This window comes from Heteronotia binoei, chromosome 7 (assembly GCF_032191835.1).
Source record: "Heteronotia binoei isolate CCM8104 ecotype False Entrance Well chromosome 7, APGP_CSIRO_Hbin_v1, whole genome shotgun sequence".
NCBI classification, from domain to species: Eukaryota; Metazoa; Chordata; class Lepidosauria; order Squamata; family Gekkonidae; genus Heteronotia; species Heteronotia binoei.
In genome coordinates, this window is record NC_083229.1 from 84,304,248 (window position 1) to 84,330,188 (window position 25,941).

At 47.8% G+C, this 25,941-nt stretch overlaps 1 protein-coding gene across 1 annotated transcript; it reads right to left on the bottom strand.

Moving 5' to 3' along the window:
• Positions 1-2,299: 2,299 nt before the first annotated feature.
• LOC132575303 (uncharacterized protein K02A2.6-like) lies at positions 2,300-3,037 on the bottom strand (the record flags this gene model as incomplete). Its single annotated transcript, XM_060243949.1, has 1 exon — positions 2,300-3,037. A coding segment is annotated over one exon (738 nt), but the record flags the coding sequence as incomplete, so codon positions are not given.
• Positions 3,038-25,941: the final 22,904 nt, after the last annotated feature.

Below are 25,941 nucleotides of genomic sequence, written 5' to 3' on the forward strand. Positions count from 1 at the left end.
TGCATAAAATTGGACACCTACACACTCACCAAATATATATAATCCCAATTTAAACAGAATATCCTTCCTCTTCATCCTTCTGTTTGGAGGAAGACATTTAACATTTATATGGGTTTCCAAATCTATCATTCTGTTTGTGTAAACAAACCACACCTAACACCTGTGATTTAACTTCAATGCACTTGTTTGAATAATAAAACAACACATTTAAGGGATTTGCTGCTTGGGGTCTGCAGTAGGTTTGCAATAGATTAGTAGCTCTTTTAAAAAAAAAATTAGGCAACCTACTTTGTTTTAGAGATAAATGCTAAAGGACTTTTAAAAAGTGTACAAATAATAAAACCAGCATAAAGAGATATTTGATTTTGTAAAATGGAAAGGAAATAGGCTTAATGTCAACACAATGCAGATGTATATATGTGTGTGTGTTTGGCTTTATTTGATGGAGGAACCAAGAACGCATGAAAAGTAACCAGTCAAGTATATAAGAAAAATGGCAATGTGAAAGGATCCTTCACTTTGGGCAATGGTCCTATAAGCCTCTTGAGAAGCTGAATTTGCTGAAGTTTCCACCACTACTGGCTGATTTATCTTTCTCTACACCCACCCAGACAGGCTGTTAATGCTGTTGTGAACTTTCCAGAATGTAACCGTACAGTGAGGAGATTAATAGCTATTGTGCAAGGTCAGCTCCAATGCTGCATTTCTAGTCTTCCTAGAGAATTATGAAAGAGTGGTCTTTTAGGAAACCCAGGAATTATAGCTCTGATCTACTGATGAGGCAAATATTGGATCGAGCTACTAGAGTTTTCAGGAAATTCTGAGCTGGATATCCCTTTAGCATCTGGAAGTCTACACTTACAGCACAGTTGAAAATTTCTTAGCTTGTCATTTTGGTCTCAGTCTAGAGAATCAAGAATATTTGGAAGAGTACATATCTGGTGACCTACATAATGTTCCAAAAAACAATCAAAGTGTCCACAGAAACTTCTGTCTATATTGAAGACTGGGAGATTTATTTGTAGGTTTGTGGTAAATTGCTAATCCAGTACAACAGTTTTACAGTCCCAACTTCTTCCCCTCCTGTCCTCACCCTTTGAAGCTCTAAGGCTGCTGACAACTTTCCCAGCTACTTCTGCCTTGTCTTTGCCTGCTTCAGCTGGAAGCTCTTCTGGACCCAGAGATCGATTCCATGTTTTCCTTGCAACTTTGTCCATTCCGCAATGTATTTAAATGGAGTGGAGCTAAAGAAGTTTCACTTTTGCATCATTTATGGCTAGTTGGAGCTCCTTGCAAATAAAGGGCTGATGTTTTCAGCCAGCTTGTTTCTGCTGAATGGACCTGAGAACTGGTGCCTAGTGAATACTGTAACCTGAGACCTGATAGTCAAAGGGAGCTATTACACTGGACAGCTGTAAAGTACTGGGGTTGGCGCAGTAAGAGACCAGAGTCGGAGAGTGATTTCAGCAAGCTTTACTTCAGGAACACACACACACTGAGCTCTATTCAAACTTCCCGCTCTTTTATACAATTCTTGCCCCCTTCTGATTGGTCCTTAACTATCTACATGGATTGGCTATTTACAGGGCCCTAAGGGCCTATCAGGGTACAGAATGAGCCTAGATGTTGATTGGCTACTTATGTTTCAATCCTTCCCCTGATTGGGCACGCTTAGGCCTTCTCTGGAACCCTGGTGTGGAGTACAAGCTTTGGCTTGTTCAGCTTCCCTCCAAAAGTAACAGTTCCCTCCAAAAGTAACAGTTCTCCCATTTAAGCCTAGGACACAACAACCCTCCCTCCATAGTTCCAGCTATCAGGTGACATAGTCCTGGAGATATGCCGGAGGGCGGCAGTCTCGTGTTGAGCGTCGGAGCTCCGAGGGGACTGGGCGTTCTGACTCGGTTGGTGGTTCCGCGGCTGCAGAGCTGGAGACATCTGGGACGCCGGCCCCGGGAGACCTGGGTTCAGCTGTGCGGTCGGGGGTCTCCTCCTGCTGGGCAGAAGCAGGCTCCACGGAACCCTGTTCTGTGTCAGGCTCTCGGGGACTTACGTTGTCCGGATCTGGAGCCTCTGACCTTGGCTCCCCGGCAGGCAGGCGACCTCAGAGTTGGTCGATGTGTCGCCTCAGGAGATGTCCACCCTCCAAGGTCACTGCATAGGAGACCGGTCCAGTGATGTGGTCCACCTTTCCAGGGAGCCAGGCGGGGCCAGTGGTGGCATAGTTCCGTGCCCACACTGTCTCACCAGGATAGAACCCTCTGGGGGCTTTAAGGTGTTCCGGCGCCGGTCGCCTGTCTGGGGCTCGGTCAGGGTGCAGCTTGTCCAGCAGGGTGCAGATGCGGCGGCCCATGAGGAGTTCTGCTGGACTGCGACCTGTGGAGGCGGTAGGTGTGGTCTGGTAGGCCATTAGGAAACACGCCATGTCTTTTGGCCAGTCTGAGGGGCTCAGACGGTTCAAGGCCTCCTTTGCCGTGCGCACCATCCGCTCTGCCTGGCCGTTGGTGGCTGGATGAAACGGGGCAGAGTGAATGTGCCTGATGAGGTTCTTGGCCAAGAAGTCCTGGAACACTGCGGACGTGAATGCTGTGCCGTTGTCGGTGACGATGGTCTCTGGCAACCCGTGGGTTGCAAAGATGGCCCTCAGAGCCGTGATGGTCGCCTGCGATGATGGCGAGGGCACCTGGACCACCTCCAACCACTTGGAGTATGAATCCACTAGTATGAGTAGAGTCCGCCCATGGAAGGGGCCAGCAAAGTCCATATGCAGTCTTGACCAGGGGTTTTTGGTGGATTCCCATGATTGCACTGGGCCACATGGGGGGTCAGGCCTTGACACCTGGCATGTCGGGCACCTTTTAACCCAAGCCTCAATTTCTGCATCGAGGCCGGGCCACCAGACATAGCTCTGTGCGAGAGCCTTCATGCGGACTATGCCCGGGTGTGCCTCGTGCAGGGCTCTCAGCACTTGGTCTTGCAAGGGTTTGGGGATGACGACTCTGTTGCCCCATAGTAGGCAGCCTTTGTGGGTGGATAGTTCGTCTTTCCGGGCTGCAAACGGAGTAAATTCCGGCCCAGTCGAGCCCTTGGGCCACCCCCTCCTCACCCAGTCCAAGACACGGGAGAGGACTGGATCACGAGCGGAGCGGGCAGCAACGTCGCGGGCGAGCAATGGCCTGTCCGGAAGCATGTCCATCAGTAGGATCTGATGAGCCGGGGCTGGATCGGGATCCATGTCAGGCAAGGGCAAGCGGCTCAGGGCGTCAGCATGGCCCATTGCCTTGTCCGGGCGATGCACTAGGGTGTAGGTGTAGCCGGCTAGAAAAATGGACCAACGGAGGACCCGTGGGGACAACACCTGAGGGGTCTGCCGGTCCGATGCAAAGAGGCCCAAGAGGGGTTTGTGGTCCGTATAGAGGGTAAAGGGCCGGCTGTAGATGTAATCATGAAATTTTTTTACGCCGGCCACAACTGCCAACCCTTCTTTGTCGATTTGGGCGTAGTTCCACTCCGCTGACGAGAGGGTCCGCGAGTAGTACGCGATAGGGACTTCAGTCCCATCAGGGAGTCAGTGGCCCAGAACTGCCCCCATGCCATAAGGGGATGCGTCGCATGCAAGGACCAAGGGCAGGGTCTCGTCGAAATGGGCAAGGACAGAGTTGGACATCAGGAGGCCCTTGATATCCTGGAAGGCTTTAGCGTGCTGGCGGCCCCATGCCCAGGGTCGGTTCTTGTCTAGAAGTCGGTGCAGGGGTTCGGCCACCGCTGCCTTGTGGGGGAGAAAAGCATGATAAAAGTTTAGGAGGCCGAGGAAGTCCTGGAGTTCTTGCTTGTTGGTGGGCGCTGGAGCATCTCTGATGGCACGCAGCTTGGCGTCGGAGGGGTGGACCCCCTGGGCATCGATGGAGAACCCCAGGAATTCCACCCGATCCATGCCCAGGAGGCACTTCTCCTGTTTGACCTTGAGGCCGGCTGTTTCAAAACGTTGTAGGACTCCTCTAAGGCAGGCAGCGAATTCTTCAAGCGAGGCTGCCGCGATCAGCACATCATCGAAGAATGGAGTGACTCCAGGAAGTCCTTTTAAAAGAGAGTCCATGAGTTCCTGGAACAACCCCGGAGCCACACTCACGCCAAATTGCAACCGCTTTACTCTAAAGGCCCCCCGGTGGGTCACAATTGTTTGGGCGTTGGCCGTGGCCTCATCCACCGGCAGCTGTTGGTAAGCTTGGGCCAAGTCCAACTTGCCAAAAATTTTTGCGCCGGCTAGGGTGGCTAAAACGTGGCTGACGATGGGCACAGGGTATGCGTGGGCCTGAAGAGCCTTGTTGAGGGTGCACTTATAGTCTGCACAAATCCGCACCTCCCCACTGGGCTTGACTGCAGTCATGATGGGAGTTTCCCAGGTTGTGTGGGTGACAGGCTCTAGTATTCCCTGTGCAATCAGTTTATCCAGTTCCTCCTCAATTTTAGGCTTGAGCGCGAATGGAACTCGCCGCGCTTTAAGCCTAATAGGCCGCACTGTGGGTTCGAGGTGTAGTGTAACCGGGGGACCCGTGTAGCAGCCCAAGATGCCATCAAAAATGGCCGGGAACACTTCGCAAACCTTGTTAAAGTCCACTCCGACAGTCTTATTGACCCCCCTGATCTCTATTCCCAGGGGCTTGAACCAGTCGAGACCCAAAAGGTTTGTAAGGTGGTTCTTGACCACTAGCACTTGTAGCTGGCCCTTGAACCCCTTGTATTGGACTGGGACCGGGCCCACTCCCAAGATAGGCACCTTATTCTTCTGGAAGTCCACTAAGGTAAACCCCGGGTCCCTGAGACGAGGCCTCAGCCTGGTGGGAATTTTTTAAAATGTCTCTGCCGCTATAATAGATGATGCTGACCCAGAGTCCACCTCCATTTGGCAGGGCACCCCCCCCCGATCCCTACATTGATCCGGATTTTGGAGGGCCTGACTGGCGAGGGTAGGTACTGTACCGGGTATGGGTGGGCGGGGAGAGCGTCGGTCTCAAAGTCTGGCTGGCCTTCCGAGTGCGCAGATCTTTGCGGGACGCGTGCTTGGGATTTGGATCTGCAGGCGCAGGCGATGTGGCCTTCTTTGTTGCAGAGTCGACAGGTGGCATTCCGGAATCGGCAGGTCTTCCGCTCGTGCTGGCCCCCGCAACTTGCACATGCAGGTAGTGTCTTGTGTCTCATGCCCTGTGGAACATGGGTGGTCTTCCTTCCTGCTGAACGATAGCCAGTTTGTAGAGCTTTGTCCTCGTCTGAGTCCCCTGTAGATGGTTCAGGGTTGATCTGGTGTGCCGCAGCCTGTCTTGTCAGCCGTGGCTCTGCTGATCTGCCCTTCTCCCAGCTGGTGGCCACATCGATTGCCTTTGTTAGGTCGCACTCGGAGAGGGACAGGAGTTTCTGTACTAGTTTTTCGTCCCTCAAGCCCCATACAAACTGGTCGAGAAGGGCTTCGTTGAGGTCTGCGAAACTGCATCGGCTTGCCACCCGGCGCAGGCTTGTCAAGAACGCCATCGTGGTTTCGCCTGCCTTCTGTCTCCTTTGTCGGAAGTCCCAGTGCCGGGTGAGCTTGGTTGGCTGGGGCTGGAAATACTTCTCCAGAGCGCTGATGATGTCGTCCACCGGCGTCTCTGAGAGCTTCCTGGGTTGGAGAAGAGCCCTGGCTAAGTCCACGGTCTCCGTGCCACACGTACTGATAAGCAGAGCTCTCTGCATGGTAGTCTCTGTAATCTTCCGGAAGGTCAGGTATGACTGGAAGCCTTCGACCCACGAGTCCCACAGCTCGGGGCGATCGATGCTAAAGGACTGTAGGAGGTTGGCTGGAGCCTCCATTCTTGGCAGCGTGTCTGGGCGGCTTGCGAGCTGGGGTGTGCGCAGAGCGGAGGTGCGGACCCAGATGGCTTGGATTTAGCCACCTTTCCGTGTTCCTGGTTCTGTTGCTGGTTCTTACTGGCATCCCATCCTCGTCGCCAGTGTAAGGTACTGGGGTTGGCGCAGTAAGAGACCAGAGTCGGAGAGTGATTTCAGCAAGCTTTACTTCAGGAACACACACACACTGAGCTCTATTCAAACTTCCCGCTCTTTTATACAATTCTTGCCCCCTTCTGATTGGTCCTTAACTATCTACATGGATTGGCTATTTACAGGGCCCTAAGGGCCTATCAGGGTACAGTATGAGCCTAGATGTTGATTGGCTACTTATGTTTCAATCCTTCCCCTGATTGGGCACGCTTAGGCCTTCTCTGGAACCCTGGTGTGGAGTACAAGCTTTGGCTTGTTCAGCTTCCCTCCAAAAGTAACAGTTCCCTCCAAAAGTAACAGTTCTCCCATTTGAGCCTAGGACACAACAACAGCCATTGTCAATCTGAGTAGATCTAAGGGGGAGGGGAGAAGCTTGCAATGCCCAGTCATTTTTTGTTTTCCTAGACACATAGCATTTTATATTTTTAGTTTACATTTTTTTCATTTCTGCTGTGAAGCTTGTGCTTTTTCATGATATTTGATTTTAAAAACTGCATTGCCAAATTCCACTATTCTCCTACCTTTCTATTATAAACAAAACATCACAAGAGTTTTAAGCATGTTTCTATTTTAAGTTAAAAATAATATATTTGTGTTTCTCTGTATCATTTATAAAGTTTGTATCTCCACTACCTGACATTACATTTTATGACACACATGACTCAGCCACACAAAGCCCCAAAGTCAAATCCAGCCCTTATAACAAATGAGTGTGACACCCAGGGCTTTTTTTGTAGCTGGTATTCCTTTGCATATTAGGCCACACACCCCTGATGTAGCCAATCTGCCAAGAGCTTACAGGGCTCTTAGTACATGGCCTTCAGTAAGCTTCAGAAGGATTGGATACATCAGGAGTGTGTGGCCTAATATGCAAGGGAGTTCCTGCTACAAAAAAAGCCCTGGTGATACCTCAATACCATTGTTTCCCAAACTGGGATACAGCCTGCCTTGGGATCTGCAAGAGAACTCCAGGGCCTCAGCAATTTCTCTGCATGCCAGTCTGGCTGACATGAAAACTGGAAGCAGTAATTCTTTGCCTCTGGGGACTGGGTCACTATTAGCTTTACCTTCTTCTAAAGAACAGGATCTTTTAGAGTTGGTGGCACCTACAGTGCCGTATATTCCAGATCATTTTAGGGCACTATAACAAACCATTCCCATATGGAACTGTGGATAGCCTGAAACAAAATGGAGCTACATTCATGCAGCAGAATTGTTGGAGATTTTTTTATGCAAAACCTCTCTGATTATTCAAAAAGCTTCTCCTGAAGGTTGTGTGGCTCTTGCAAACAGCGTGCTACATATTATAGTGGTGGAAGGCTGAAGCTCAAATGTGCAGAAATTGTAGACTCCCCTCACAGAAGCAGACACACCTTCTGCTCAAGCAAGGACATTTTTTGATCCAATCTACCAGGAATTTGATCGTTGTGGAAAAGTACATTTTATGCAAGTCTATTTTTCCACATTTGGAGGTACCATCCTTATTTGTGATTAGCTAGAGGCAAATTAGCATTTTGCTCAAACTGACTCCATCATTGTGTACCCCACATCTAGGGCTCCCCATCTCTTCTTTTCCAATGGAAATGACTATTTAAAATACAAATGTGCACAGTGCTTTATTGTAGAAAAAGCCCGTCAGGAACTTATTTGCATATTAGGCCACACCCCCTGACATCACCATTGTTTCACAACGTACTTTTTGTAGAAAAAGTCCAGCAGGAACTCATTTGCATATTATGTCACACCCCTGATGCCAAGCCAGCAGGAACTGCATTCCTGTGCGTTCTTGCTAAAAAAAAAAAAGCCCTGAATGTGCATATGTACTTGATTTCTTAATGAATGAAAAGAATGAAGTACAACCTAAGACAAAGTCATCATTTGGAAAACACCATAGCAAGTATGGCCATGACTGCCCATGGCAGAAATTACATAAGTGTATAAAATTCTTATCTACCTTTTATAAAGGTTGCTGGCCCTCGCCGACGCAAGGATTCAGGGGTTGGCCTTACAGTGGCTTTCCTCTTTCTTTGAAGGTCGGGGACAGAGGGTCGCTATTTAGGGTTGCCAAGTCCAATTCAAGAAATATCTGGGGACTTTGGGGGTGGAGCCAGGAGACTTTGGGGGGTGGAGCCAGGAGACACTGGGGGCGGAGCCAGGAACAAGGGTGTGACAAGCATAACTGAACTCCAAGAGAGTTCTGGCCATCACATTTAAAGGGACAGCACACCTTTTTAAATGTCTTCCTTCCATAGGAAATAATGAAGGATAGGGGCACCTTCTTTTGGGGCTCATAGAATTGGACCCCCTGGTCCAATCGTTTTGAAACTTGGGGGGTACTTTGGGAAGAGGCACTAGATACTATATTAAAATTTGGTGCCTCTACCTCAAAAAACAGCTCCCTCAGAGCCCCCGAAACCTCCAGAACAATTCCCCATTATACCCTATGAGAATCGATCACATAGGAAATAATGAAGACGTTTCCCTCTCTCCCCCCCCCCCCTTTCTGGCCAGTCTGAAGCAGTGGATCAGCCTCTCAACTCACCATTTGCTGCCAGCTTCTTCACAGAAACACACACAGACACACCATCCTAAATGGAAGGCTTTCAAGTCAAGCCTCTGGAGGTGCAAAGGCACATGGTCCTTTGCAGGCGGGGCTCCCTCTCTCCCCCCCTCCCCCGCCAGCCAGCTGATTGGGACCGGAAGCAGCCTGGGAAAACTGAAGAAAGGCTGCTACGATCGGGGCTGGGTGGGAAGGGCAGGGCAGGGCAAGGAAAAGCTGCTGAGATCGGGGCTGGGTGGGAAGGGCCGCCATTCCCCCCCGCTTTCCAGAGTTTTGGCTAGCGGGAGAAGAAGGCTTCAAATCAGGGGTCACCAGGCAAAGCGGGGGATTTGAGAAGCCTATCGCTATTGGGGATGAACTGTCCCGGTGGCACACGCTTGATTGCGGAGTGCCTCAGGGTGCGGTTCTTTCCCCGATGCTATTTAACATCTATATGCGTCCCCTCGCCCAGATTGCCCGAAGGTACGGGCTGGGTTGTCACCAGTACGCTGATGATACCCAGCTCTATCTGCTCATGGATGACCGGCCGGTCTGCGCCCCACAAAATCTGGACCGGGCGTTACAGGCTGTGGCTGAGTGGCTCAGGCTGAGCGGGCTGAGGCTAAATCCGGCGAAGACAGAGGTCCTTTGCTTGGGCCGCCGGGGTCCGGGAAGGGAAATCCCCCTACCGGTTTTTGACGGTGCGCCGCTAATCGCGACGCAGAAGGTCAAGAGCCTGGGGGTGCTACTGGAACCTTCATTAACCATGGAGGCCCAGATAGCAGCCAATGCCAAGTCCGCATTCTTCCATCTTAGGCGGGCAAGGCAGCTGGCCCCCTTCCTGGAGCGTGACAACCTAGCAATGGTGATCCATGCAACGGTCACCTCGAGGCTCGACTACTGCAATGCCCTCTACATGGGGCTGCCCCTGTGCCGAACCCGGAAATTGCAGTTGGTGCAGAAAGCCGCTGCCCGGTTGTTATTGGGGCTCCCAAGACGGGAGCACATTCAGCCGGGACTCCGGGCTCTGCACTGGCTGCCAATACTTTACCGAGTTCGGTACAAGGTGCTGGTTATTACCTTTAAAGCCCTATATGGCCTAGGACCTGCCTACTTGAAGGACCGTCTCTCCCCACATGTTCCCCGGAGAGTACTGAGATCGGAAAATCAAAATCTCCTGATTGTCCCCGGGCCAAAGGAAGCCCGTTTGAAAACTACAAGAGATAGGGCCTTCTCAGTAATGGCACCTTCCTGGTGGAACCAGGTGCCGGAAGAGGTAAGGGCCCTGCAAGACCTTGTTCAATTCCGCAGGGCCTGTAAGACAGTCCTCTTCTGGCTGGCTTACAACCAACTAGAACTAACCAGCACTGAAATACTGAAACGCTGAAACATGGGAATTTGAAACTGAGTGTAGCTGTAAGACCGCCATATGTCTTGAATGTTTTAAGTACATAATTATGTGAATGTCTAGATTTTAATTATGTAAATTCGGAATGTTAATTTTTATGCATAATTTTATATTTTATGTTAGTTTTTATATGTTGTAAGCCGCCCTGAGCCACCTGGTGGGAAGGGCGGGATATAAATCTCAAATAAAAAAAAAAGACACCAATCTTTTATTTCATCTATTCACAACTCTTGCTTTATGCTTAGCTCTTTTTTCATTGATACCCTGTGTACATATCTGGTCCTACTCACAGATTACAGTGAACGTACATACAGTCTGTGTACAGCGTACACTTAATTTTTCTTTATATGCACACTGAATATTTCTCATGTTACATTCAATGCATGAACAGCTGAAGTGTGATTTAAACCCAGCAAGTATTTATCCAGGCAGAGGCTGTCAGTTTCATTGGTAAAGTGACTGTGCATTGGGCCTTTGTAGGGGTCCCAAATCCCCCGCTGGGCGGGAGACCCCCGATTTGGAGCCTCCTCCCCCCGCTCACCAAAAATCTGGAAAGCGGGGGGGAATGGCGGCCCTTCCCACCTTCCCACCAAGACGAGCCGAGCGCAAGCGGGCCTCTGGCTGGGTTGGCTGCTCACCGAGGTCTCGCGCCGCTAGAGCTGGGTGCTCCTTCTCAGAGCCCTTTTCTTTCTGGTGGCACAGCTTCCCTTTCCGCCTCAGCCCAGCTGGCTGGGGGCTCTTCCGTGCCCTGGTGGTGGAGGGCCGGCTGTCCCCGGAAGGAGGGAGGGAAGCGCGCTTGTGGGCCTCTTCTGCGGCGGCAAAACAAATAAAAGAAAAGTGAGCTTCGTTGCTGCTGGCCGCGCTCGCCGCCTTGGTGCCCGCAGCCACTTTGCAGCGACGATGGCTCCAGCCGCATCACCACCCCCGTGCCCTCGCTTCCTACCAGGGGCCGCAGCAGAGCCACTCGGGGAAACCCCCGGCAGAGTGGCCGCTTTCTACAGGAGCCAGCAGGTGACAGGACTGCACGCGGGTGGCGGGACTCGGCGGGACTGGCTCTTCTGACTGCCTTGACTCGAGGGAGGGCAGGTGAACACCCGGCGGTGAACTGGTGTGGGTGGGCAGGCAGGCAGGCAGCCGGGTGGGTGGCTTCTGTTGCTGGGGAGGGGAATGCCCTTAATCAATGGGCAGGCGGGAGCAGCGGTGTCGGACTCGGAAAAGAAGGTGCCGGGGTTGCCTTGGGCACTTGAAGCTGGGGGACAGACAGTCGCCTGGCCAAAGTGGGGGAAGGCAGGGACTGCTGGGAAGGGCAAGCGAGCAAGTGCCAGAAGGGCAGCAGCAACGGAGCATGGGACCAGCTGCCCATCGTGCCTTCCTTCACAGCAACACATACACACCAGAGTTGAAGAGCCCATGATCCTCTGGGGATGGGGCTTCCCCCTCTGGTCAGCTGACTTGGTGGCAGAGTGGGAAGCAGTTTCCCCCACCCCCACCACCCCCAGATGTAGGACCATGGCAGAGTGCAGATTTGCATTGGGGGGTGGATCCACATGTCACTTGAGGACTTATCACCAGCTTTAAGAGGGGATTGGATAAAAATATAGAGCAGAGGTCCATCAGTGGCATAATTGCCCATCTTGGAGTTCAATTATGCTTGTCTTACCCTTGTTCCTGGCTCTGCCCCCAATGTCTCCTGGCTCCACCCCCAAAGTCTCCTGGCTCCACCCCCAAAGTCCCCAGATATTTCTTGAATTGGACTTGGCAACCCTAGCCCTTTGAAATGTACGTGCCCTCATGGTAGCACATGAACAGAGCTAGGTTTTCACCAGCAAATTATTTTTTTCGACAGAGAAGTGATTGGGGAACCCAGATCAGTTGTGGTTTTCCTTTGCCACACTTCAGCAATTTAAATGATTATCTCCATAATAATAGGAGATCAAGCTTTTATTTTTAAAAACTTAAGCAAGCCATTATAGCTAAATCTAAGATCCACTGAATGTGTAACATTAATTAATCACTTCTGTTTCTTCAATCCTCTTTTGTGTAAGCCAAAATGCCCTCAAAACGAGGTTGGGGAATTGTCAGGTGGGCACCTGGCTCACTCAGGATCTTTTTACCTGTGTATACAGGATTCTACATCCAGAAAAGTAATGCTTAAAATATTAGGGACTCTAATTAGGTAAAACAATTATAATTTATTAAGGAAAATATAGGCTTCCATACAAGATAAAATACTCATAAAAACCCACATTCAGTCCTAGGAAACATAGATAGAGAGATAGGGGAACACATGGGTAGACAAACAGGGCGCTATTTACCTATCGTAGTCTTCAAGGAATCCTCCAATGGCGACAAGCGAGAAAATGGGAGAGATTACTTGGGTGGGGAGATGCTTAGGACTATTGGACTTATCTAAAAGGGTGACAATAGAGAGTCAAATCATGGCCTAGGTAACACCAGTTTGTACAAAGGAACTTGGCTCTGGCTGAAGATGGTCTTCCTCTTGTTCAGTCTTCTTCTTGGCACCAGTCTTTGTCTTGAGTTCCGTTAGACAAAGGCTTAGGCGGTCTGGCAGGATCCACGCCTAAGATAAGCTTGATTGCCTTATGCAGAAGTTGAAGCAGCTGTTGGATATGGAGTCAGGAAAACAAGATGGATTCTGGTGGTGTTAGCCTTTGGTTCATGGAAACAGGCTGGAAACTGTTTTCCTGTACAGTTCATGGTAGCATGGCTTCTTCCACTGCAGCGGCCAAGACTGGGCACACAAGGAGCAGCTGGAAGCTTGTCTGTAGTTCTGGCTGACACCCATCCAGAGATGTAGAATGCTGTTGCAAAGCTGAGGCTTATAGTATCCACATAAGCCTTAGAAACCGTGGGCAAAGTCCACTTTTTAGAGCAGCTGTGTGCGAGTCAAAACTCCAGGCACCCTGGCAACCATACTGATGATCATGATGTCCATGTGTATGAAAAGTAGGGGGCTTTTTCTTACATTTGCTTTCATCCTTGACCCACTTCAGTCCGGCTTTCGCCCAGGTCATGGGACGGAGACGGTGTTGGTTGCCCTGGTGGCAACCGCGACAGCTCTAAGAATAACGCCGAACTGCTCTAAGAATAACGCCGAACCCTCTCATGTCTGTCACGACCTCTAACTTCACTCTCCCAGCCCACTACGGCTGCCCTGGTGGATGACCTTCAACGGCATCTGGATCGGGGTGGCTCGGCGGTACTGATGTTGTTGGGCCTATCGGCGGCGTTCGATACGGTCGACCATCGGTTGCTGACTTGCCGCCTCGCCGACGCGGGGATTCAGGAGCTGGCCTTGCAGTGGCTTTCCTCTTTCCTTGAAGGTCGGGGACAAAGGGTCGCGATTGGGGGGGAACTATCCCAGAGGCGCTCACTTAATTGCGGGGTGCCCCAGGGAGCGGTTCTCTCCCCGATGTTATTCAACATCTATATGCGACCTCTTGCCCAGATTGCCCGAAGGTATGGGCTGGGGTGCCACCAGTATGCTGATGACACCCAGCTCTATCTACTTATGGATGGCCGACCGGTCTGCGCCCCAGAGAACCTAGATCAGGCATTACAGGCCGTGGCTGAGTGGCTCAGACTGAGTGGACTGACACTGAATCCTGCGAAGACAGAGGTCCTTTGTTTGGGTCGTCAGGGTCCGGGGGGGGGAATCCCCCTGCCAGCTTTTGGCGGTGTACCGCTGAGGCCAGCGGACAGGGTCAGAAGCCTGGGGGTGCTACTGGAGCCGTCCCTGAAGATGGAGGCTCAGTTAGTGACCACTGCCAAGTCCGTGTTTCCGGGCTCTGCACTGGCTCCCAATAACATACCGGGTCCGGTACAAGGTGCTGGTCATTACCTTTAAAGCCCTATATGGCCTGGGACCTGCCTACCTGAGGGACCGTCTCTCCCCACACGTTCCCCAGAGGGTACTGAGGTCTGGGACTCAAAATCTTCTCAACATCCCCGGGCCCAAGGAAGTGCATCTCAAGACAACTAGAGACAGGGCCTTTTCTACAATGGCCCCTATGTGGTGGAACCAGCTACCGGAAGAGGTGAGGGCCCTGCGGGATCTTACTCAGTTCCGCAGGGCCTGTAAGACGACCCTCTTCCGGTTAGCCTACGCCTGACTGGATAAATGTAGCTTTCTAGATCTCTGTGATTGCTGTATAGTTTTAATGCTAAAATTTTTTAAGGTTTTTAGGTTTTTAAATGCTTGATTTTAAATGTAATTACGTTGTTCCGATTTTATTGTTTTATTGTTTGTTGTAAGCCGCCCTGAGCCACTCGTGGGAAGGGCGGGATATAAATCCCGGAATAAATAAATAAATAAATAAATAGATTTTCTGTGTTTCTGGTCTATAGCACTGTGCATTCCCCTAGTATTCTTTCTCATTTTGTCTTGTTGCAAAAGTTTATTATTTATTTAAGACATTTATATACTACCCTTTCTCTAAGGAGCCGAAATGGCATTTTAGCCTCACAACAACCTGGTGAGAGAGCTTGGGGTGAGGAGAAATTGCCCCAGGCAGCTCACATAGTAGATAAGGAAAGGTTTGGGTATAGAAAACTGTGTTTCCTTTGCAACTCCAACACACTAGATATTCCACAAGAGTCCCCCAGTCAATACAACCATTAGTGAACAATTCGTTATTTTGGGTGGGGTGGCTCCTAGGAGAGCATAGGTATAAATGGAATTTGGAGATCCTTTTCTAAAGGAGTCACAGCTCATGCTCCTTTAAAAGGTTAACATTAAAAAGGGAGGGAAGGCCTGGTTTGCGGCAGCACTGCCTCGTACAGGAGGTACAGTCTCTCCAGACCTCTCAGCTGGTGAATGTCTGCTGGGCTGTCACATGAGGCTCTGAAGACTCACAAAAACATCTGGAAATTCACAAAGTCCATTTGCAGTCAGGAGCTTGTGCACCGCCCCAACAGCCATTTTCCAGTGGGCTCTACCTAGTAGAAAATTAAGTCAGTGGCTTTGGTGTGGCCTTGGAGAGCCAGTAAGTCAGAGCTTCCTTTCTTTTTCTTTTTTAAAAAGTAAAAGGACTGCAGTTTGGGGAGAAGGGGAGGGAAGAAACTGAAACCTGATCCCCTGGAATTACAGCTCATCTCCAGACTATAGAGATCAGTTCCACTGAAGAAAATGGATGTTTGGGAGGTGGGACTCCATGGCAATGTATCCCATTGAGGTCCCTGTGCTCCCCAGTCTCCATCCCCAAATCTGCAGGAGTTTTCTAACTTGGATCTGGCAACCCTATACCACCTGTATGCCCCTGGTGGCCAGGGGGGAGCAGACAACCCTATATTCTTGGAATTACAGGAGTGTTTCTTTTTATTTAGATCTATCCAAGCCAAACAGAAATTGCTATTTTTAGAAATACTTTTAGTATAGCTAGATGCACACCACTATTCCTAAACATATTAAATCTACATCAGGTTGGTTTTGGGGTAGATTTTTCTTTTCCTTTAGTTTATTTACAAAGTCATATTCTTCTGCATACCTGGAGAAACCTGTGAATATGTGAAGACCTTGTCTGTGGGTGGTGTGGCTTTGCTGCTTTTGTGATTGGCACAGGATCAGATGCTTTAATATTGCAAAAGGAAGATGAGAAAGAGCTTGTTTCTCTCTTTTTCTCTGAAACCCAAGCTAACAACTGATGGCTACAAGTAGCCTGTTCCTGTAAATACACACTAACAGGTTGTGAACAAATAACCCACTAAATTAACTCCCTGATCACCACTGGCAAATGGGAAGTTACCCAAACTGGCACATGTTTGAGCATCCCTAGCAGTTAAATTCTGGGGCCCAGGTTTAACACTTCCCTAGAAGAAGAGAAAAAGAGATTGGATTTATACCCCACCCTTCACTCTGAGTCTCAGAGCAGTTTATAATCTCCTTCCCTTCTGCTCATCTCCCCACAACAGACACCCTGTGAGGTAGGTGGGCTGAGAGAGCTCTGAGAGAACTGCTCTTGACAGAACAGCTCTGGAAGAACTGTAACTGACACAAGGTCACCCAGCAGCTGCATATGGAGGAGTGCAGAATCAAACCTGGTTCTCCAGATTAGTGTCCACTGCTCTTAACCACTATACCAAACTGGCTCTCAAGAAATGTCTCATCTAGGGATGTCTGCAGAGAGAGACAACTCTTCTAATTAAACTGATGTCCAGCTGAGCCTCTCATAGACTATTCAAGCAGGTATATTTAGATGGATTTTCTGCTGTAATTTTACTTTTATATTGTTGATTTAGGAGCTGTTGTATTTATTGAATTTGTATGCAACCACCTTGAGAATTTTTTAAACATGGGACATAAATGTTTCACCTAAATAATAGTCTGCGATGATGTACTGATTTAAATGTTGTCATACTCCATCCTAAATTAATCATTAGAAAACTCAGCAAATAATTATGCCTTTAGGGTACTACAGATAGATCTTTAATTCTATTTCTGGTTTTAAAAACAATATATACTTCATATGAATAACTATTGTAGGTATGCAAAAATAGAGAAATAGCTCCATATTATTGGACAAAATTTATTCAGCATTTTCAATGTGAGAGGCAAAGACTTGAAAGTCCAGTGAACAAGCTTCGTGATTTTCTTTTAGAAATCTGCATCACCATGAAGAAATGCCTATGTAGCTATTAAGATAGTTACTCTTATTTTCTCCATAATGTTGCATTAAACAAATGAGACATGACCATAGCAAAATTATACAAATAGCTTTGTTGCTTTTATTCTTTTTACTACTATTATTCTTATGTATTAATGTATATAAATAAGTAGGAAGTATGAAATCATAATGTTTTGTGACACAAACTAATCAGAAACAAGAAATAAGCAACCTTATTACCAAACTGTTCAGAACAAATTCAATGTACAATAGAAATGACACGTATCCATTCTATATTTAACAACTGGTTTACAAACCTACAAGATTTTTTATACTCAGGACACATTCAGGCATCATGTGCCTCAAGAAACAAGAACACTTAAAAATATGTTGTCATGGCTGGGGAAATAAACAACTTATGAAAAGGATGCAAGTAGCATGTAATCGCTTCTTTCATCCTGGAAAACAAGGCAGATGAAAATATGGATGGGCAATAAAGATGATACTGGAAATGGCAAATAATCAGTGAATGGCATAATTGTGCAATTTGGATATCTTCTTTGACCTAAGTTTATTCTAAGATTTCAAGATGGCATCTATGGACAAATTAGACTGATATCAGCAATGAAAAGGTATGTGCAGTCAAATCAAGATTCAGGTCAAATAACCCCTTTTTATATGCAGAAAATGTTCTCAGCCCTCACCCAATGTGAGTCCCATGTTGAAGATAGCTGAGGTTAGTAAGGAGCAAGTGGTGAGTATAGATCCCTTTGTACCAAACTATGTTAAAACTGAGACAGAGCTGAAAGAATCCAAATCTTTCTTGACCAGCTTTCCGAACTTCACCCCAGATGCAAGTAGGATGAATGGGGTTGTCGAGTGATGTTCCTCTGCCTTTGAAAGCTGCACTGATAGGCAGCAGAATCATAGGTAAAGCTGTCATTGCAACTGCATGCCCCCCCCACATGATAAATGTAGTAGTCAAACAATCGTCTATAAAGCATGAATGCTGGAAACCCAACAACAGAGCAGCTAGACATACATTGCTCTCTATAGCTGTTATGTTGTAGCCTCAGCAGAGGGCTGGCATTGCACTATGAATGAAGTCCTTGATTATACTGGAGTTGGAGGGCTGCCTGTAAGAAGCCAAAAGATACACGTGGACAGTAATGAGCAATGTTTTGTAACAGAAACAAGGATCGGCACGAACAGGGAAAATGCAGTTCAGTATATGGTTCACTGAACTATGAATTGTCATGGACAAAAACCCATTTGTATGAACCAAACCAGTCTGGGAAGTTCATGACATGGTAGAATGCCCCCTAGCAAGCTAGAGATACAAAACTTACAGGGGATCTCTGGCTGACTCTCCTCTATCTGCCCTCCAAGTTTGATGAGGATTGGCTTTACAAGTTATGGCTCCCCCAAAAAGGTGCCCCTTGTAAGCCAAAATGCCCTCAAAAGAGGTTGGGGAATTGACAGGTAGGCACCTTTGGCTTAAAAAGGATCTAGAATCTATGTATACAGGATTCCACCTCCAGAAATTATTGCTAAATTTACCAAGGACACTAATTAAGTAAAACAATTACACATTTATTACAGAAATTATAGAACACACATACAAGGTAATGGATACATACAACACACATACAGTCCTAATAAAAATAGAGAGAAATGCATAGAGGTAACATAAGGATGGACAACGAGGGTGATAATTACCAATCGTAGTCTTCAAGGAAAGCTCCAATGGCGACAAACGAGGACTACGGGGAAGGGGACCCTCAACTGGCCAAGAATCAGGGATGTATTTAAACAGCAGGAATAGGGTACTGCTAGATGCACAGCTGTGGGGAGTTGGGACTGTGGTTATAAGACTGCCTTGAGTCCTTAGGGGGTAGGAGGTACAGAGGCGGATGACAGGTGGTCAGCTGGTACATGACCTCAGAAAAAGGGGAGGCTCCATAATGACCATAAGGGCTGGACTTATGCGGTAGCCAATAGCCAGTTTATTGGGGATACCTGATTGGATGCCCATACCTGGCCAATGAGCAGACCTGGCTCTGGTTACCTGATTGGACTTCCAGGGCCAAAAGGGGGATGCTCCAGGATGACCATTAAGGGAAAGAATGGGTGAAATTATTGGGGTGGAAGTGATTAAAAGACTATCAAAACTTATCTAAAAGGTGACCATAGATGGCCAGATTGCTAAGGTAACACCCGATCTATACAAAGAAACTTGGCTCTGGGTGAAGATGTTCTTCCTCTTCTTCATTCCTCTACTGGCACCATCCTTTGTCTTGGGTTCCATTGGACAAAGGCTTTAGGCAGTCTGACAGGATCCACGCCTAAGATAAGTTCGATTGCCTTATGCATAGGTGACATCTGTTGAGTACGTGAGCTCCCGCTTCGCTGTCATGGAGTCTGGCACTGCAGGAAGATAGTTGCTGGTGATGTTAGCCTACCAATATGGATTCTATGGTCAAGGCTGGAATCCACTTGTCCGGACAGTTCCTGGTGGCGCAATTTCTTCTGCTGCAATGGCTGAGATTGTAGCTCCAAGCCTTGAGAAGTATGTAGATGTGGTAGCTTGTGCTGGGGAAATGAAAGGTGCAGGAACCTTTGCATGCACTCCCATTTCAATTGTGTTCATTTGGGGAGGGAAAGAAGTTGGTTTCCCAATTACATCAAGAAAGAGGGACAGTTGTTCTAAAAAAGCCTCTTATTTATTTAACTTCAATCTCAAATGTATATTAATTAAAACATATAAGAATCATACATCATTAATCAAAATCCATTACTTAAACTTTGTGCACAGTAATTTTATAAAGGATATCCTTGGATGCTCTCGCCAAGACCCAGAGAAAATGGGTTGGCAAGAAAAACAAGGAGCTAGAATACATTTACACATTAAGTACCTTTTCCCATCCATAGGAGCCAATATAACTGCCAGTCAACTCTGTGAAGAGTGTCTGACATATAATGTACACAACAGAGCTCAAGCCTTTCTCTTGATCTCTCCGGGTCAAGAAGGCCAAGGAAACCCAGGAAGAGCTAGGATGACTCAGAGAGTCCAAGTAAGCTAGGGTCTGATAGGGTATCTATTTAGAATTTGATACTATATAAGCATTCCAAAATGCAAAAGGCATGTGAGGTTAAAAGACAGTGTTATCTGAACTAGGGAGGTCACATTGCCTGATGCGATGTGAAGCATCCTAAGGTTTCAGCTACAGAGTTCAATTAATATAGAAATTGAAATAGCATATTTTAGCATAGGCAGATGACTGAGACTCAGTCCAGCCGTAATTCTGCAACAGCTTTAAGCCCTGAGAAGTAAGTAGACATGGGCCGTTTTCCCACTGACCTTACCCCGGAGCGACGTCCCTCTTCACCGTGCAGCGTCTGCGCGGATTTCCCACCAATTGCTGCGCATAACCAGGAAGAGCCGCAGCTTTTGCGTCACAGATGTAAACTGGTTTTTAGCGGTTTACATCTGCGATGCAAAAGCCACGGAACTTCCTGGTTCTGCACAGTGGCGTAAGGAGGGGGGGGGGCGGGGGGAGCGCGCCGCCCCGGGTCTGGGGGTCCCCACATTGGCAAGGGGGGCCCCCAAACAATGGCCGTGATGCCGTGTTTGCTGCGCTGCGAGGGGGGGGAGAAAAAGAATGGAGGCGCGGCGCCCGACAGCAACAGGGAGCGCGCGCGCACATCGGGGCTCCTCGTGCCCTTCCCCCTCCCCTTTTTTCCCCCCTCTCCGTCTCACGCAAAGGCGGCGGCGCGTCGCTTTTTCTCCTCCCTCGCCTCAGAAGGCGCGCGTGCGCAGGCAGGCACCAGCCTCCTTCTCGGGCATCGGACGGGACGCGCCTCCTCAGCGGAACTAGTACTGTTCTGTACTGCAGCTTTCCACAGTAGAGATTCTTAGAATTGGACGTGGTAATTCTACTGTATCTTTTAGTGGGACCACTGATTTTTTGTTGAGAAAACCATAAAGGGGTGATAGGGAGCTGCAGCTGCCTTTGAATAACTTTCATTTTCAAAAACGGGGTGGGGGGGGGAGAGAAAAAGAGTTTCCCACATTAAATTTAGGAGCAATCAAAATAAAACAACTTCTAAAATTACCCAATTTGCCCCAAGCTTTGTGCTGAAGAATGAGCATGTAATTATCAATTAGCAAAAAGTGCTTCGGAATGTAGGGTTGCAAGGGGGATCATTAATTGAAAGGTTTCTCTGAACGCAGTACTTGAAAAAGTGCCATCTGAAATGATTTCAGGGCTGCAGGGGCTGCCCGTTACAGATGGGTGGGAAACTGGCATGCAGCACTAATGAGTTTAGAGGGTGAATGGAGTCCACTTGGTTACTGAAAATAAAACAAAGCACGATCAGAGATAGGATGATCCTGTGTCTGAAGGTGTAAGTCAGGCCCTTCAGCCAGACTTGTGGCTGTTTTCCCCCATTGTGGCTGTTTTTCCATCTTATATTGGGGATTAAAAGTCTTACAGCTTCGTAAAACAACTGGATTTTAGTTGCTCTGTCTAAATGTTTTCCCTCCTTCTTTGATTGGTTTAGGGATGTAATATTAACAATCACTGGACAGAAGGTGATATTTGAAGCTCAGACATGTTTATCTGAATTTTAGTGCAGGACTCCTAAAGTGTCTGGTATACTATACTTATTTATTTTATTCAATTTATATCCCGCCCTCCCCACGAAAAGCAGGCTCATATGAAAAAATGGGTTTTAAAAAATCAGTTACCATGTAATGCAAAGGAATAAAGTGATCCATTTTTGAACCTTTTAATATATGTATTTGACCTTAGAAATTTTGCTCATTGTTCCTGCTTCTGACCACAGATGGATGAATTGATTGATCTGGAAAAAATTTACATTGCTTCTCCTGAGAACTGCTCAAGGTAGCTCACAGAGTTAAGACAGTTCAATAAAATAATAATAATTAAAAAACAGTAACAGACATGTTACATACAATGTTCAAATGTTAGCCAGGTAGGATCTTTAGCCTTTAGTCATTAAAATTGTGCATAATATTACCAGAAAGTCATAAATAATAGTAAATACTTGCATTGCATAATAATTAAATTTTAAAAATCCATTTCTTTGCATAGTACAGCAGATATTTTAGGAGTCCTGCACTAAAATTCTGATAAACAAGTCTGAGTTTCATATACCATCTTCTGTCCAGTGATGGTTAAAGAATGTAGATATTCTAATGGATTTTCTCCATTGAGATAAGTTTTCCTATTTATTTCAATGGCAATGCATGTATTCATTTGGTTTCACAGCTCAAATGAATAGGAATTCCTTTGTGCAACCCAGTCTTCTTGTCCTGTGTTGTTAATTTTTAAACCTATGAATATATCAGTTTCCTTCAGTATAACACAATCTTGGTTACTTTGTGTGGGTGCCTCATAACTGTGGATCTGTATAAGGGATTATAGCATTTTTCAGACTAGATTCCTGTATATGTTTCTTTGTTGAAGGAACCTCACAGGTCATGATATATGTAGAAGCTTAAAGGAGTGAATTTGATTCAGTAGCAGTCTTCCTATTTTCAATTGCTATGATCAGGAAAATATATAGACTAAAAATATTCACCAAGATTTCTTGTTCAGAATTCTGCCTGTGAATATATGTTTTCCCCAGCCTTCATGACTTTGTAAGAATGCCCATTCATTACCTATGTGAAGGTTCGTGAAGAAATTAAAGATGGACAAAAAAGATGGGTCCCATCCAAGTAACAATGCTGCTTAGCTTCCAAGCAGCCCCGTAGCCAACCAGGGACCCACGGGGCCTGCCCCCCTGACAGGGTTTTTTTGGGGGGTGCTCACCCCCCATTCTTCCCCCTCCTGCATGATTTAAATCATGCAGGAGAGGCACCCAGGAGCAGCCACTGCCCCTCCCATGCCATTTATAGGGCCCACAAATCAGCTGATTGGTGGACTCACCAGCCTCCTGCATGATTTGAAAGGCCCCTCTTTAGATGGCCCCCTCCCTCCTGGCCCCTAGCTACAGAGCTTCCAAGACTTGGCAAGATTGGGCTATGCCATGGACTTATGGTGACCCCAGCAAGAGGCTTTTGAAGCAAGTGAGAAGCAGAGGAGGTTTGCCATTGCCTTCCTCTGCAGCCTTCCTTGGTGGTCTCCCATCCAAATACCAGCCCTGCTTACCTTCTGTGATCCAACAAGATCAGGCTATATACCATACCATCTTTCCTCCTTTCATAGGGACACCTGATGGTTCACCTCAGTTCCTGTTTGCTGGTTGGAAACAGGAACCTGTATGTGCTTTTTTTAGAGTGCAGATTTGAACCTGAGTCTCTGAGATCTCGCTCTGACATCCTAACCGCTACACCACACTGGCTTTTTGCACAAGTGTTGCATGGGACTGGCCCAGGCAACTGCACAGACATTGTTGGTGCCTTCCCCGCTGGTAGGCATGCTGCTTCAGCCATCTTGGTAGGCACAACCAGACACCCATCTCCCGCTGATGCTCTCTGACAAGCTGCTAAACACCCCACAGAGAAAGAAACACTTCTCATTTACAACTATGCAAATTTGTTTCTTTTCTGATATGCAAATGAGGGAAGTCACATCACTTCCTGTTTCCAGCAGGGCTCCCTCGCAAGTGGTGGCCATCTTGCGGAAGTGACATCACTGGAAGTGACATCATATCCTGTTTCTGGAGGCGTGCACACACACACATAGGGGGGCCCACATAAATCTTGGGCCCCGGGCCCCCAAAGCCCTAGCTACGCCACTGGTTCTGCACAGCAGTTGGTGGGAAGTCCACGCAGACGCTGCGCGGTGAAGAGGGACGTCGCTCTGGGGTAAGGTCAGTGGGAAAACGGTCATGGTGAATTTACAGCCCTGCGAAGCCCTGAGAAGTGGTTAGATGTTGTGGGTCAAAAGCTCTGATAAATGATTAGCTCTGGTGGCTGAACACCTGGAGAAGGAAGTAGATGTGGGTCAAAGTCCTCATAAGGAAGTAAGCATGGTGACTCAAAGCCCTGAGTCCACCCTGATAACCCCAACCTCAAAGCATGCAACATAGACATGGTGGCTAGAAGCCCTGAGAAGAAAATAGACATGGTGGGTTAAAGCCCTGAGATAAAAGCAGATGTGGTGGCTCCAAGCCCCAAGTCCACCCCTGACACCCAAACCTCAAAGTGTGCAATGTCATATGTAGATGTAGTGGCTCCAAGTCCTGAGTCCACCCCCGACACCCAAACTGCAAAGCGTGCAATGACATATGTTGATGTGGTGGCTCCAAGTCTTGAGTCCACATCTGACACCCAAACCCCAATTGTGCAATGACATTTGAGGACATGGTGGATCAGAGCCATGAGCAGATACAATGGCCCAGAGTCCTGAGAAGGAAGTAGACATGATGGCTTGAAGTCATGAGAAGGAAGTAGATATGCTGGGTCAAAGCTCTAAGATGGAAGTAGACATGGTGTGTCAAAGCTCAGATATGGAAGAAGACTTGGTGGGTCACAGTCCTGAGATGGGAGTAGACACAATTGGCCAAAGCCCTGAGATGGTAATAGAAGGGTTGGGTCAAAGCTCTGACAAGGAATTGGGCTGAATTGGGCATCCCCCCATGTGCCTCAGTGACATTATCAGTGCAGGGGTGGGAGTGCCAGAAGTTAGCCTTGCCTAAAGTGCCAGACAGTGTAGGGCTGCCCCTGGGTGAGTACTCCCAAAATTTTTGATGGGGATTAAAATGGGCTGCATGAGAAGCCAGCCCAAAACTGAGCCTGTGAGGTGCAGTCTGCTCCTCACTGGCACAGTTGATCTTCTGTAGTCCCTTTAAACAGTAGAAGCCCAACAAACAGCTGAGACATAAGAGCAATCTGCTCCAGACTGTCCACTGTTTTTCCCAGATCCCAGATATATTTGGGGATTACCCAGTAATCCCCAAATATATCTGGGATTTTTTTTCAGGATTCCCCCCCTCCCTGGTTTTCCTGAAAAAACAAAGATACTTTTGGGATTTTGAAATATAACCAAAGAATACTGATAAGGTATTTTGGGGGTATGTTTTTGGCTTGGGAAGTTCCAAATGCACCCTCTTAATTTCTCTATCCCCCACCTCTGCTTGGTGTTTCCTATACTTGTAAATTCTTCCAATCTATAATACCTCCTCCAACAGGTGAGTTTAAAAGTGCACCTAAATACTTAACCATTCCTTATAGGGGGTTACATTGGAACCTGCAAGTTTTTTTTGGGGGGGGGGCTGCTTCATGGGGATTTAATCCTACAGACCAAAAGACATCATGGGTGTTTGACCCACAATCACAATGGTTGGAACTGAGGGACCAACAGTCACTCAGAAATGTCATTATGATCTGTTTTACTTATATAGGGTAAACAAAGATATTTTACCCATATGGGTACCTGCCGCCTGCACAGTGCATACATTCCCAGTACCCCTTGTGCAGGAGACAATGCTAGCAACTGTTGGCAGTGAAAGTGTTAAATCAGTATGTGTGCCTTACTTTCAGTGGCTGGGCCAACCAGAATCAACTCTCAGGTTTGAAGAAGGTGCCCAATAAGAGATAAATTGCTTGTGCGAATCAGAGCTGGATTAACAACTAGGCCAAGTAGGCACTGGCCTATGGGCCCCCATGCCGTTAGGGGCCCCAGGCCAGTCCCCCCTCCAATTTCCCCCCTGCTTGCAGCCCTCCCAGTCTGCACATGCAGCCAGCAACTGAGTCGCTCTTTGCCCAACTTGCCATGTGCAGCTGCTGTTGGCGTTGTCACCAAGTTTGCCTCTCTCTGCCTCTCCCCTGCAGCTTTATCAAAGGGGCTTTAAAGAAGGTGCCTGCAGGCTGCAGTGGGCACTCAGACTCAGATAATTTTGCGAGGGGTCCCCCAAGATTTTGACTGCCTAGGGGCCTCCACAGGGTTTAATCCAGCACAAGAAGAGGAGGAAAAAGGAGAAGGTCACATCAGCAGGTGAATGTGGAGGAGTGGGGTCTCAAACCTGGTTCTTCCAGATAAGAGTCTGCACACAACCACTACACCAAACTGGCTGTCATGGAACTTGGTCTCAGGCATGCCTGGCGCATCTGCATAGTCATGTCACACAGAGGGTTCTGAAGAGGCAGGCGCAACAACCAGAGGCAATTACTCTGCCACTGGCTCCAAAGCAAACAGAAAAACAGCCTGCATCCCCTCTCTCTAGTCAGCACAAAGATTCCCACTAACAGAAGCTGTGTGTATAATCTCTTATCTAAACCATGTCCTTGGCACAGCTGCAAGCTCCAGTTTGCTGAGGCCATGCCTGGTCTCACTCATCCCAGGCTGTGGCCTGAGAAACAGTGAGAC